The sequence below is a fragment of the Electrophorus electricus genome, chromosome 15 (genome assembly GCF_041902795.1).
Source record: "Electrophorus electricus isolate QZ-2024a chromosome 15, ASM4190279v1, whole genome shotgun sequence".
In the NCBI taxonomy this organism is placed as follows: domain Eukaryota; kingdom Metazoa; phylum Chordata; class Actinopteri; order Gymnotiformes; family Gymnotidae; genus Electrophorus; species Electrophorus electricus.
In genome coordinates this window covers 11,840,895-11,856,392 of record NC_137511.1, presented here as the reverse complement: position 1 = coordinate 11,856,392, position 15,498 = coordinate 11,840,895, and the positions used below count along the sequence as shown (strand labels likewise).

The following is a 15,498-nucleotide window of genomic DNA, read 5'->3' as shown; positions in this document are numbered from 1 at the left end:
CCTGCAGCTTTTTGTACCCAAGTGTTTAATCTAAATCACCTTGAGAAAATATTTGATCTCAATGCAGGCAGAGGACCACTGATAAATGTTTGAACAGCAAGCTAAGTGTGCTGTAGCAGCTATTAAACTCGCTTATTAATAACTCAGACTCCCGTTTTCTTGTTTCTTTCTTACTGACATGTACAAAATGCCACTTCACCATTGTGTAGTTAGCCAATATTTTTTGCAGTTTATCATTTAACTCAGAAACTGTTATGTTTTGCTCACAGTGAAATATAAGTTTCTTAAATTTCACTTCCTATTATAAGGTCAACTGCATCCTTAGGCTGAGACCCTGTGGCTCTGCTGGAGCGCTCAGGCTGGCAGGCATTTACTGTTCTTTCTTTGAGGCTTTGAAGTGGTTCAAATCTGTTCTTCAGATGAAGTGATTTTATATTGCGTTGGTCTCTTAGCAACAGTGATAGCTTTAGCGTTAGTAGTACATGAACAAATGCTGTTAGTCGGGGAAGAAGACAAGACTTCAGAACTATATATTTCCTTCGTAATTCTTTGTATTAAGAATCTCAGACACCATAACTTGAATGAATTACTTTTATTTAGCAGGAAGAATAAACACACACACACAGTTTGTTTTATCTCTGTCTCTTCATTTCTGAATTTTGTCCAGGGCTACATTAGACTCACTGCTAAAATTATAAGGCTGGTATGCAAAAATTCTAAGTGGAGCTGTACAATATTTTAACTAATTGATCCTGTCTCATAATGCTGAAGTCTTCCTGAGCTCTTCACATTAAAGTACAGCTAAATGCCTGTTCTTCACACTGCTGGTTAGCTTAGAACCTCACATAGCCCACACTTAGGATATTACAAGGATCACAGGGAAAACTAATTGTACACTTTCTCATTCTTAACATTTCTTATGTATGTATTTATTTAGTGCCATAAAAAGGATTCAGCTTCAGGATTCAGATTTCCTTATGTCACATTGTCCATTTAAAAAATTATTATTTTTATTGTGGTTTTCGAGCAAGTCTACAGAAAGAATATACAATGTCAAAGCAAAAGAAAAAGGCCAAAGCATGTGCACACACACATACACAGAGAGAGAGAGAGAGAGAGAGAGAGAGAGAGAGAGAGAGAGAGAGAGAGAGAGAGAGAGAAAGAGAGAAAAAGAGAGAGAATGCAGGGGTCATATAGGAGTCATGAGGCAAAACATTAATTATGTAGGCTCTGTAGAGGTCAGAGGTCAGGAGAGGTAGGACTCACCATCACACGTCCAGTTGTGTTCTGTGCGCAGATCATGACCTCAGCCCAGTCCTTAACTGAAGTCGTCCAGTCAGGTGGGACCTCCACCTCCTGGCCTTTCCCCCCCCCTCTCTCACTTGTACAGTTAGCAGCCTCTATGGGGTCACTGACACGCTGGGGCTCCTACACACAAAAATATGTATATACATTTTGAATATATTTAAACATAGATTTAAACTCCTAACCAACAAAACACATAAAACTTCAAATTTCAAACATGACTAAAAGTGAATACTTTCAGTCATTCAGTCAGAAACCTCTAAACTTCAAGCTTTCTGAAGATTATAGAAAATGGCTGTGAACATAACAGTGTGAAGCTGCTGTGTAATGGCACCTTTAGCTAAACTGAGTGGGTGAGGATGAGCAGCGTTTCTGTTGCTAGTGAGTGGTATGAGCTGGAGAGGATGGACACTTGGAGTTCCAGCTCCTCCATACAGCTCTGTTATCCTCCTGAGCTGGTGATATGCATTAGAAGGCCTGGAGCTCTCAAACAGGTTCTCTTCCAAAACAGAGCATGTTGTCTGTATGCACTGTACTTCTGGAAGACAGCAGCTGTAGATATGCATCTCGCTACTGCCAATGTGGGATCTACTGTGTATATCTGTGCTTAAAAACAGTCAAATCAACTAGCGTTATCTATCAAGCTAACCACAGCTAATGTTAGCAGCTAGTCAACAGCAACCCATTAGGCTTAATCACCTCACCAAATGAGTCGTATTCGCACTACTAGCAACACCTCAGCCACCAAGTCTACATATTTCAGCTTCATCAACTGTGTCCTCAAATAGAACTGTTAACATTATCTATTTACTTCCAGTGTACAACACCATATCTGGCCTCAGTGAAGTTAAAGCAATGCCCTGTGACCCCTGTAGTTTTCTATCTATGTCTGCCTACATTTTCCCTGCAAAGCTGCTGCTGCATGCCTTGTTTCCCTGCTCACAAATAAAACTAATAATCATTCATCTTCTCTCTGGTGATATGGCCTTACTAAATGCTTTCCGCAAATCACCTGCGGAAAATCACCTTCCGCAAATCACCCAAGCCCTGCTCTTCTGCTTTGCACCTCTTCCAAGATGGGTACCACCCTAAGTATAGGATATACGTAGACCTATACGTCACTAGTTGGACCCATTTAAAAGAAGGAATCCCCCATGGTCTGGACTCTCTAGCTGGATACCACTTAGTCGCTACAATAAGGAGAAGACAACACATCAACATGTCTCAATCCTGGACTCTGTGTGTGACAAGAAAAACTCCATGACATTTAACAAATTTGCTCATTTATGTCTTTGACCATTTTTTTGTTTATTCAACTGATATTTTTGCTAAAAAGACAGTGAAAAGAATTGTGTCAGAAGTTCGCCAAGAAGCCAACTTCCACAAATTTTTCATCCATGATGACTACAACCTTCCACTGGGGATAAATCAGCAATCTGTTCTTTAAGGTAAACCACCTATCGTCCGGCAGGTAAACAACAAAAGCACAAATGTAATAACGTGCTTCTGTGGAACTTTCATCTCATAGTGCACGAAAAGGGCTCTCCTCACAAAGCTACCTGGCCTACTATGGCCTACTGGCCTATTAAAGGAAGAACGACCATACGTCTGGGCAGAACTATGTCAGAATATTGCCTCTATTGTTATCCATTGCTATCCATAAATATACGTTTGTTTTTGGTTTGTTCTGTTAACTGTAGAGATTTAGTTTAATGTTATGAAACAGTAGATCATAGATAAAGACATTTGTTTCTCTGCTGCTTTGATCTCTACCTCTCTCTTTCATTCCTTGTCACGTGTGAGTCCTCAGCCCTGCATGTGGCATCAAATAATTCATGATTACCCCAGTGTTATCCATTTGATCTCCCATCTCTTTTTTGTTTTGTTAAAGATAAATGCTAAATCGTCTTTAGTGTCCAAATCAATATGTTTTCTCAAGCTTGTGTCTATGTTTTTCCTGTAATCACATTATAGAATAGTTGTAATGTTTCCCATAATTCTCTGTGCTGCACAGTGTGGTCCACGTCCAACACCCACCCATTGTTCTAACACACCAAGTGTTCATGGACATAGCTCCATCACAAGATTATAGTGTATTTGAATCAAGCGCCATTATTTCCCCCTTGATGTGCTAGGATCCTATCCGTACTTGCACGTACACACACACACACACACACACACACACACACACACACACACACACACACACAGACACGCACATATACACACACATGAAGTAGTACCTAGTAGTTCACCAGTGTTTACTCATTTGTTATGACTGTTTGATGTGTTTTGATTAATAAATGTATTTTTGTTTGAACTCTGTTACCAGGGTGGTTATCATTCAGTTACAACATGAAGCCAAAACTATTACTGAACTATAGTCTTCTGAATTAAATTATGTTATTAATGTTATCTACAGTAAAACCGAGTGTAAAGATTTAACCTGGCTGATAAGATTATAACACGTATTTGGAACTTTAGCGCTATTAAATTTAATATTACTATTAATATAATGCTGATTGCTCAATTTATTATCAAAATTGATTATATTATTATCTAAATTTCCACCAATTCATAAGTAACTTTATGAAACTGTTTACTTTTTGAATAGCACCTACATCATAAACAAAGTATTTGCATTAAAGGCAAGGATTTATATTAGTTAGAATAGGTTCATGTCACATGGCTAGGCATAGAGATTGATTTATTCAGATGAGCCCAATTGACATCACTTCCCTGGGGCACAATTCACCTGTGAGATATTAAAGAGCACAGGAATGAGAATGAATGGTTTGCGACATGCTAACTTTTTCTCTTTTCCTCTGAGTATGTCTGAAATTTCCTTCCTTATGTTTTTTGTATTTTAATTTAGTTTTTTGCCTCATAATTAGAATATTTTAAAATAAAACTGAATGGATTACCCAGGTACTGAATGGATTACCCAGCATCCAGGCCTTACCAGGAAGAGGTAGGTATCAATACCAGTCAACCTGCAGAGATTTAATGCTTGGTCTGGATCACAATTTTCCATATTTTACTTCTTAGAAATCAAGTTATACTACAGAAATTTATAATTGTTCATTATAATTAAAAAAACATGAACTGGCTCAATTATATATAGGAAAATGCACAGGAAAGGAAATTAGACACACATTGATAATGTTTCCTTCACAAAAAACATCAAAAAACAAAACAAAAACATATTTCACAGAATGCAGAATTAGAACTGATCTCTGTTGTATTCATTTTTAGTGCTCCAGAACCTGGAAGCAAAGAACTGCCATGAGGAACGGAAAATTCTAAATTCTCTTCTTTGTCCAGCCTATTTTTCCTAGACATAACTGAGCTCAATTTAACATCAATATGAGATTTTGACTTTCTCATCCTTAAATTCAGCTCCTGCAAAATAGCCTTCCTCTTAACTCTGACCAATCGAAATTTAAGATCTTAAAGATCTTAAAACATTTTATTCTCACTGCACTGAATTTTAATTCTATATATGTCAGTTCTTATAAATGAGCCTGCACAATATCAAAAATTTGTTGCTGTGATCAAATGCAATAATAAATACTAAAATGTATCTGTTCTCAGAGTTGCTAACATCTACATAAACTTCAGTTTCTCACTGAAGTTGCAAATACATTTCAAATGCCTTCTAAACAAAAGCAGAGCATATACCCTGCAGACCTACTGATCATGTGGTCACTAAGTCTAATGCCAACATGAACATTTTTAGACAATTTCATGGTGATCCAACAAATATATTTATAAATATGCTGCTTTGATTGTACCTGCTGCCAGAACAGATATTCCAAGGCCCCTGCAAAATGCAAAAGGAAGCAGAAAACTTGTTCCTTCTTAACAGTTTCCACCAACACAAATATCCTTTCAATTCAAATAGGCACATTTTAAAATGGTTTTTATGGTTTGTCTAATAACTGGGCAATACTCTGATACCCTTTTGTCCATCTTGGCATTTTGACAGTTTTGAGTAAATTGTCACAAGAAGAGGGAAATTAGGGCACTACAGTAAGTTCCCAAAGTCCAAGCTGCAGCCCAGCCAACCCTTAAGTTGCACAGTTGTGAAATGTGTTCTTGACCATAAATTATTGGTGCCATGTGGTGTTTCAAGGGTTCACTGAAAAGGTCTATATAAATATAACTCCATTTGCAACAGACATGTGCATTCACGGATTCATTAACAAAACAGACATGTTTGAGTCTTCACATATAAGGTCAAACGCCACTTGACCATATTTAATTTGTGTTCCATTCTAGACATTCTAGAAGTTATTTATTTTATAGTCTTTGGAGTAATGACTGGATGTAAGGTCTTCTTTATTCACCTGAGCCCTTTGAAAAGCTTTCACTTTACTACTTTGAACAGTATAACGCAGACAGCCTTCCATGACATTCTGATTTTTAATCTCAGGCATGGGAGCAGGAAGTTGGACAGCGTCCACAACAATGGGGACAGGAGGTCTGGCAGCATCCTCAAGACAGGAACAGGCGGGCTGGCGTCCACAACGCCGGGGACGTGAACAGGATGATTGGCCAGTGTGACAGCCATGGAAACAGGCTGGGTGATTATGGAGGAACACACAGAAACAGAACCCACTCAGGAGCTCCCAAGGCTCACCTGGGCTACAGGAAGGCTGGGCAATGGGAAGCTTGCAGTGGTGCTTGAGAGCTGAGACCCATAGAATGGGTTTTCTGTACAGTCCTTCCATCTAGCCACATCTTGCAGTACAGGTTGCTCCTCAGGTCATTTTTCATCCTTTGCCTATATCGCTTACCTGAGTTCTTGTCACAAAAATCATCAGAAAGTGAAACTTCCCTCAGTGCTTTCAGAGAAAGACATGATGCCCTTTTTCTTGCAATCGCAGGGGATTCTCTGACTTGGTGGCACTGGGACATGGTTAACTCTGACTATTCAGAGTTTCATCTCAGTGGAACAACCACAAACCAGAGTCTTACTCTCTCACTGTGTCCTTGGTTGGCTGGTTATTCTGTAATGCAGTGTAGCAAAAATATATAATTTTATGAATTATTGTAAGGGAGCACCACCCTACATTTAGGGAAAACTATCAACTATTACCAGTGAATTACCAAAGGTTTATTGATGTTATATCTTTCTCAATTCCAAATTAGTTCAGATTTTGTGAATAACTGAATAACATTGCTTCAAATATATTTGCCACAATGACTAACTGGATGAGTAAATGTGAAGTTTATTGATTAATGAAAAATCTAATTATTGATGTCGTGAAACGGGTGTCATAAGCTAATATAGTGGACTTGGCTCAGGTGTACCAAATCCCAAATTAATGACAACTGAGGGGGGGAAAATGGGAAAAAGAGGAGACAAGAGAAATAAATAAAATAATAATAAACAAAACAACAAAAGGAAAGAAATTAAATCAGAGGGATAGAACCTTTGTGTAAGCCAGAGAACTGATTAGCTATGGTGCTAACTTAGCTAAGACTAACCTATCCAAAGAGCTAACAATGCTAGGTACTGGAGAGTTGCCTGAGAGGGAGGAGATTCTTATTTCTGTTATTAAATAGACTAATGATGGGAGGAACTATTAACCTGGGCAGAATTATCTCTAGAAAATGCAACTCACTAGAGAAACCCAGAGAAAACATATGAGTGGAAAACACAGCTCTTACTTCCAGTCCAAAAATGAAGATGGCCGTTCAAGAAAGCATAAGCAAATAACAACAAGATGAGGGAATCACATGGAATATATACACAAGCCAACAAGGAACAGGAAACAGGTAAGAACAGGTGGGGAAACCAAATAACGGGGCAGATCAGGAAAACCAAAATACAGATGTGGTTGTAACAGTTGAAGCAGCATTGATATTTGTTCTGTAATTCCAAAGAAGAAATAGAAAAAAACTATATTATCAGTAGTGGTAATAGAAGCAACACTTGCATTAGCAATATTTCTAATAGTGCTCTCAAAATTGCCCAAAATTTATAATAGTACTGTCAAAATTGGTCAAATTGTATTATTCCTTCAACGAAAACACATGGGTTCAAATGGTGCGAATATCTATTTTTTCATATTGTGTCCATAAGAGTGTAAAGAGTGACATAATTAGCTATTTATATCGGTATATTTATTTCAATATAAACATGTCTTTTCCTTGACATGAAACAGGAAATAATAAACTATTGGGGACTTGTCGTGCATGAACCTCCTGTCTGTAGCCTTCAATATCTAGCTGTTTAGTCCAGTACAGTAGACTACACTTTTGTATTTTTAAATAATTTAAGGCAAGAATTTAAGAGAAATGTTTTACCCTGAAGGATGATTTACAATAATGTGCTGTTAAAATGGAAAAGTAGTCTACTTAGCTAAATTATTGACACAAGAATATTTATGCTGGCTAACATAAAAAAATATATATATATTAATGGGCCATACTCATTTGGGTGCATATTTTCAAGATGTACCCTCAGGTTGCTAGTGCTGAAATGGTAGGCTAGCTGTAGCTTACATACCACTTTATTGCGAGGTTCCACAATATTGCTGTGTACTAACCAAACTTGCAAATCACTATTTCTGTGACCGAGTTGTGAACTCTGCTATATTTACCACATAGTTGTTTAATTAATCACTCATTTCAGATTGACTTACATTTCAGTTTCAATCAGTGAAAGTGATGTTGTGTGACTCCTGTGAGATGCAGGGCCAAGACCCAAATGAGAAGTCATGAGGCAGACAGCCATGATACTGCTGCATTTTTCCCCACAATATGCATTATACTTCAATATACATTTTAATCTATAAAAAACACAACACAATATCACATACTCAGTGCCTCCCAGAGTTCTTCATACAATTTATCAACTATTACCAGTGCAATCCAATTGTCCAAACCTCAAATTTCACAGGTTTATAAAAATCTGGATCATTTCCATTTCCATTTTTGGCATTTAGAAAACACTCCTATCCAGCACTATCCAAAAGTGTTTTCTCATCTATTCATGGAATGTATCCTTGCCAGCACAGTTGGTTACAGTTAAAGATACCACTGGGCTATAATACTGCTAAATACAAGAAATCAAAGCTGATCTCTAGAAGAAATACAAAATGAGCATAAGTACTATATCAAGCAACAATAAGTGTCGTACCAAACAATAAGTTCTAGAAGTATTTAGTCAATTAGTAGTAGTACAACATTTCCATAGGTGCAGGATTAGTGATCATTTATATACTCCAACAATGGATGAATCTTCAGTCTGTGTTTGAGGACAGCAAGGGACTCTGCTGTTTAGACAGTCAGTGTGAAAATTCATTCCACCATCTGGGAGACAGGAGAGAGAATTGTCTTGATGATTGTTTCCGATGAAACTTGAAGCATGGTGGTTCAAGTTGAGCCGTACTTCAGGTATGGATCGGAGTTTGACCATTGTCATCTTGTAGGGAGGGGCTTGTCCATTTTTGGCTTTGTAGGCAAGCATCAGGGTCTTAAATTTGATGTGGTCAGCTACTGGAAGCCAGTGAAGGGAAAGCAGAAGCTGAGTGATATGTGAACTTTGAATGATTGAAGACTAATCATGCTGCTGCATTCTGGATCAGTTGTAGAGTTCTGATGGCCCAGAGAGGAAGACCATCAAGTAGCAAGTTGTAGTAGTTGAACTTTGAGATTATAAGAGAATGCACAATTACATGGATAGCTTCCTGTGAGAAAAATCCTATGACTTAATTGTACACAAGTTGTAAATGATAAATCTGCATGACTGAGTTAAGAATGATAACTCGTCCAAAATTATGCCAAGACTACGATCAGCTTCAGACAGCAAGGCCAGGGAGTTCTTGAAAGAAACAGTGAGGTCATGGTGAAGAATTGGAGTTCCTTGGATGTACAGAAGCTCAGTTTTGTTGGGGTTGAGCTTCAAGTGGTTGGTTGTCATCCATGAAGAGATGTCACTCAAGCATGCTGAGATACGACTGGAAACCTGAGTGTCAAAAGGTGGGAAGGAAAAGATTAGTTACAGTTGCATCAGCATAGCAGTGTAAGAAAAGCCATGAAAATATATTGCATCACCAAAAGAGCAATAATACCTAAGAATACAGTGATCTGACACTCTGGGAAAGCTTCCATGCAGCTTTCCCCAAAGTTGTGCAGAAATGAGTAATCCATTTTTCTCTGACAGCACTGTCCATCTTGACCACAGTCCAATAAGTGAGCTCCATCATGTGGTATTTAAGCCAATGAAAGGCATTTTTCTAGTAAGGTTTTCATAGTTTCTGATTTGAATTTAAGCCCTGAATGTTCATTTTACATTACACACACACACACACACACACACACACACACACACACACACACACACACACACACACACACACACACACACCTTTTTTCCTCGCAAATTTTTAACATTGTAAATGGTCTTTGTTGTGAGTGCATTGTGGTTTCTCAAATGCCAGAAGCTTTATTCTATGGCCTGTATACTCTGTTCACAGGAAATCAGAGTTATATGGACCGTTTTGCTAGGTACTAAGTACTGTATACCGGGAACACCCCACAAATCCTTTTGTTTTGCAGCTGCTCTGACCCAGCTGTCTAGCCATCACAATTTGGCCCTTGTCAGTCACTCATCCTTATGTTTGCCCATTTTTCCTGCTTTCAACACATAAACCTCAATAAAATAATCATTTGCTGACTAATATATCCCATCTCTGACTACTGTAATGACAATCAGTGTTATTTACTTCACCTGTCAGTGCTTTTAATGTTATGGCAGATTGGTTGGAAACTGCTGGTATAAGCATTTGAGAAAAGAAATTGACCCCTGATTATTATAGTCTTTTCATTTACATGTTCTGCTCATTTACTGCTGTTTTACAATATTCTTCAGAAACATACCTAAATGTTGCTTTTCATTTCATTTCTGTTATTCGTGCTGTGCATATTCAGTTTTAATCTGTGGATAGCTAGAAACCAGTGGAGTTGGAAAGACTGAAGAAAATCTAAAGCAACAAATGCCAACACCTTGCTGACAAATCTAATTAATCATACAGTACCCTGATATGGTCCATGCTCAATGCTGTAAGCCTTAGTTTTTGCTTTAGTGGTTGAAGGACTAAAATGTTGGTCTTTTGTTTTAGTGGACTGAGTCACTAAAACTTTGTCTGTTTCAGCATTTGGTTCAGGTTACAGATCTAAGAACTGGCCCCATCTTGTTTGTGCAACTTGGTGAAAGTGGAGACATATTTCATTATTTTTTATGTAACTTGGTGGTTTCCATGCAGTTGTGGTTGTGAAGGTACATTACATTTGAGTAAATGGAGAGGAAACACTGCTGGTATATTCAGCACATACCATAGAAACCACTTGTAGTTTCATGGGGCTCAACTGCTCTTAAGAATAAATTTCTTCTTAAAACCCATTTGCACAGTTTTCATGAAGAAGAGATTTTTTTCTTAGGTAAGAACAGAATCTATGCACACTCAATAGCACGTCTGAGTTCTGACATATTTCTGCAAAATAAGTGGTTAATGTGTTTTCTTCAATTCTGCAGTTGTAGGGCTGACATGATTCCTCGAGAAATCCTAAAAATCATAAATGCAATATTCCTACACCCCATCGTGCCTTGTGTGAAATATGTGCAAAATATCCATCAAGATGAAAACAGATTAAATAGTTAAAAACTAGGCTCGGTAACAACAAAAGGATGGGCTCAGACCAAAACAATATTAAAACGAGGTGACAGTGTATTGTTTCTATTGTAGAAGGGAAGGAGGGTAATTAGAAAAAGTCAAAATTGACTTTTTGAAGTATTATTTCATATTTTCTTGACGTCATTAGCAAGTTATGGCAAGGCTATGAATAAGCTCCCAGAATTCAGTGTCTTCTTAACAGTAAGGCCAAGCAGGTTCTAATGAATACAGAACAATTATGTTTACATCATGCCTAGCCAGAGTCCAAACAGTCCACAGCAGGGTGCTTGTGCATGACTCGGGAGGTCATGGTCATGGTACTGCTATTTTATGCCGGGTTAGCTAGCAAAGTAGCAAGTTTGCTAACTATGTGAGATTGTTGAATTATACCAGAGCAATTTCTTGTCATGTTTATTGGCGGAGACATTACATTTTACATTTTTGGCTCTATGCACTAGGTATTATAGTAAATGTTACATACAATCGTATTTCGAATGAATGAATGAATTAATTAATTAACAAATGTACTGTTAGCGAATCACCTTTTGTACACTGAGGAAGTACTAAAATGGTCTGTATTCTGAGAAATCAAACCTAGCTACTGTTTTCAAAAACTCTGCTTTCTCACCAACATTGAGGCCCACTGAGTGTACTTTAAAGGTTACGGAAAGTACCAAACGGCAAATAGGCCGTATGACTTGAACAAGGAGCTGCTGGAGATGCATAGCTCATTGGTATGCATCTTGGAATAATTGTTAATTCCAAGAACAGTGTGCTTCTATTCCTATAATGACTTGCTTTATTAGGGGATTGAGGATTTCCCTTGGTACCCAGGTTAGTGACACCACTCATCTCAGTCTCAGCAGGAGGTGTCCTATAATCAGCAGCACTCACATACTCTCTCCACAACTGGCATCTTAAAAGGGTGCTGGATGTGTTTGACACAGCAGGTGGCAAACTGCTTTCCAAACCAGCAAAATTGTGTATAAATAGAATGACTGTGAAATTGTTTTCTTCTTGCAGAAACAGACTACCATTGTCAAAACCTGTCATACCTTTTTGAATGTTATAATCTTTGGGCACCTTCATTATTTTTGGTTTGTAGGATAATCATGGCTTGCAGTGTGTTGCACATCATCACCATGAAACATAGCGTACCACCACAAAAGGAGGATGTGTGTTGAGACTCTTGGGACTGAAGAGTTGGTGTCCAAGTTCAACAAAAATTAATTGCCCATTTGTAAATAAAGGGTGTAAAATTAGACTTTTGCTTACAATTAATCTCAAAAAGAAACACATCAATGTGGTGAAGGCAGCCACCCTACCCAAGACTGACAGGCCTGACACGAGGTAAACGTGAGCTCTGACCACCAGACCAAAGAGCCATCTCTGCTAGAGAAAAAACCAGGACCTGCAACCACTGCACTGATGATCGTAGCTCCTGTCACTCTAATTAGCAATCACCAAAAGGGCAAGTGAAAAACAATATGAAAACACATAAATAGCCATTACAGAGTTCAAATTTCTTACTACTTCACCACTTGCTGAAATGCTAATAATAAAGCTTAAATATGGACATTTAGTTTTCAAGATCTAGATAGGAATAAAATGTTTACTTTATTGGACAAGACCCTGGGGAATCAGGAAATGTAGAGCATGATTGAAAATGAAGATCCAGCATCCAAATATACATTATAAACCCCCAAAACAAAAAGGTGGGGTTTTTTGTGTTTTTTGACATCTTCGGCTCTATTAGATGAGCTCAAATGGAATTTGATTGAACCTAATGATAGAAAAATAAGCCTGGATGTGAATGGATGTCTTGTCCTAAGTGTCTACTTCAATTTGAATCCTGAATGATCATTGTGAAATATGTACAAGTTCAGATAACTAGTGTTAAATTGAAGTACAAATCATTCAAAAAATAATCTTAAAACATAGGGGTTAAATACATGCACTAAAAAGGATGATAACAAAAGACAGGTGTGATACATAATGGGCTAAAAAGGGAGGCCAATCATGCCAATATGAAGGCATCAATTTTTCTTAAATATATCACAAAGTATATTGCATTGTAGTGTGTAGCCATATAATAACATTTCTGTATATACTAACACTTTTCTCCATTTTATGCAAGGTTAACTATAACTCTATATCATACAATCATAACTAAAACTGTAAGCCTCACCATAACCACTTCTGTAACGGTGAGCGGTAAAATGGTGGACACGTGCAGAGAAGAGCAAGATTTATTATGGGCAAATCCAAAATCAGAGTCGTTGGAGTAGTCCAGGGTCATAGAGCCAACACGGAGAGTACGGGGATACATTATACACAAAACAAGGGCTAGGATAAATGAACCAAAGGCACACAAAGGGAAACAGGGGAATCAGGCTATAACAAAAGATGCTAGGAAGAATTCAGAGGCTAACAAACACAAAGGCTAGGATACACAGAGTACAAACTTACAAACAGGCAGATACAGGATTTCAGGCATTAAGACATTCAAATGAACACAAGAAACAAAAACGCACGGATTCAAATAAACAATGAAGAGCCAAAACACAGTGAACACAATAGGGTTTAAAGTCATGGACTTAACAAGACTAGAAATGACAGACAGGTGTGGAAATTCAAACGAGGGGTGGAGAAAACAAAACTAAGGCATGGAACTAAAATACACAAGACAGGGAAAACATGGAACACGGAAGATGGGAGGGACTAATCGTGACAACTATAACTGTAACCATCACCTCAATCACAACTATAACCATCATCTCAACTTACAACTGTAACTGTAAACTGTAACTGCAAATATAACCTGTAACCCCCACCATAACCATAACTATCAATTGTGACCTTCACCTCAACCAAGTGCTCCAGACTAAATTTCCCAGTTAGATGCACTAGAGCATGATTTTGTACAGGTAGCCTGCATGTATGGTCATCTGCATGCTGATGAATCGTGGTCTTCCTTTACATACCCTAGAGTGGCATTGATGTAAATATTGGCAGTGACTTGAGACTTTATATTTTGAAATATATTAAATTCTGAATATTGTTTCTCTTCCACAAGCAGTGGCTGAGAAAAATGGGTTATCTATTAAAAGGTTTTAAAAGAAAACACCAAAACCTACTGATGCTATACATTTCTCTGTACAGACGTATATAGACTCTACAAACCGTACAGAATAGACAGTTTAATAAAAAACATCTTGTAGGTATCATTATGATTGAAAAAAAAAACATTTGAGTTATTGTTTATAGTACTGACTTGCAAACTAAGTCTTCTTTTTAGCATTACATGCATCTTTATTTATAACTATAAAGCAATAACTTGTTTCAACAAGCTTTATCATGAACAAAATCATGATTTGTGCTGCCCCCATACAGCTAGTTAATGCCTGTGAATAACATTAAATACTAGCTTAGTATGGTTGCAGCATTAAGATGTGCATGACATTTAATAATTATAACAGTGTGATAATACAAAGGGTGATCCGGTGTCTATCAGTGCTTTGCAGTAAAAACATTGTACCCACTCATCATCCAGCTGCCTTACTTTCACTTTTTGGAGTAATGTATCAAGCCCCAGCTCAAAATTAGATGTAAAATTTTGGTTATGTTACTAAATCTATCTACCTCACCCACACTGGAGTCTTGCTTTTCTATTTTCTTTAAACAGCAAAGGCAGTGAACTGGTCATCTGCTGTTATAACCCATCCATGTTAAGCAATGACTATTTGTGTGTTCAGACACATTAGTAGGAGCATTGGGTTTGGTTGCAGTTTGATTGACAATGCACCACCTGTTCTTCAGAACAATTCTTGACATCCTCCTCTGACCCCTTTCATTGACGAGATGTATATGTCCACAGGATCCCCTTTTGCTGGACATTTTTCATAGTTCAAAATTCTCAGTATACTCTCAACACCATTGCATGTGAAAACCCTGTAAGGTTGTCAGTTGTTGAAATACTGGGCTTGGCTAGTTTAGCACCAATGGCAATGCCTGGTTTCAAAAACTGAGAAGAATGAGATTTATTAAGGGCAAATCCACAATAAGAGACACAGGCTAAATAGAAATGTACAACACAGAACACAGCTAGAACAAGAACACATAAACTTGACAGGGCACAGTATCTTCAACTATGAATAGAGAACACAGAGACATGGATTAACAAAGACCAGCAAACTAACAGGGAAAAACACAGGGTTTAAGACTGATGATGGCTAACAAGGAACAGGTGATAACTAATGAAAACAGTGAAAAACAAAACAAGGACCCGAACAGGAACGGAGAAGATGAAACTAAGGAATGGAACCAACACAAAACAAAGACACGAGACAGGGTAACCAAGAAGACAGGATGCTAGGGAGTGGCCAATTGTGACATTACTTTTACTACACAAGTGCAGTTCTGTTCATTACAATAAATAGAACAGAAAGTGAATTCCTGTGTTCAACTGAGTCTGTGCATAAAAGGCAATAGACGTTTGTTACATAAG

General features: G+C 37.7%; 1 protein-coding gene across 1 annotated transcript in view; it reads right to left on the bottom strand.

The window, feature by feature from the left end:
- The window catches only part of LOC118240059 (calcium-activated potassium channel subunit alpha-1-like), a 65,559-nt gene that overhangs the window by 41,823 nt on the left and 8,238 nt on the right, over positions 1-15,498 (bottom strand). Inside the window, exon 2 of the mRNA XM_081697675.1 lies at positions 1,267-1,428. Within this exon, the coding sequence (XP_081553801.1) occupies positions 1,267-1,428 (162 nt within the window). The remainder of the gene's footprint in view (positions 1-1,266; positions 1,429-15,498) is intronic.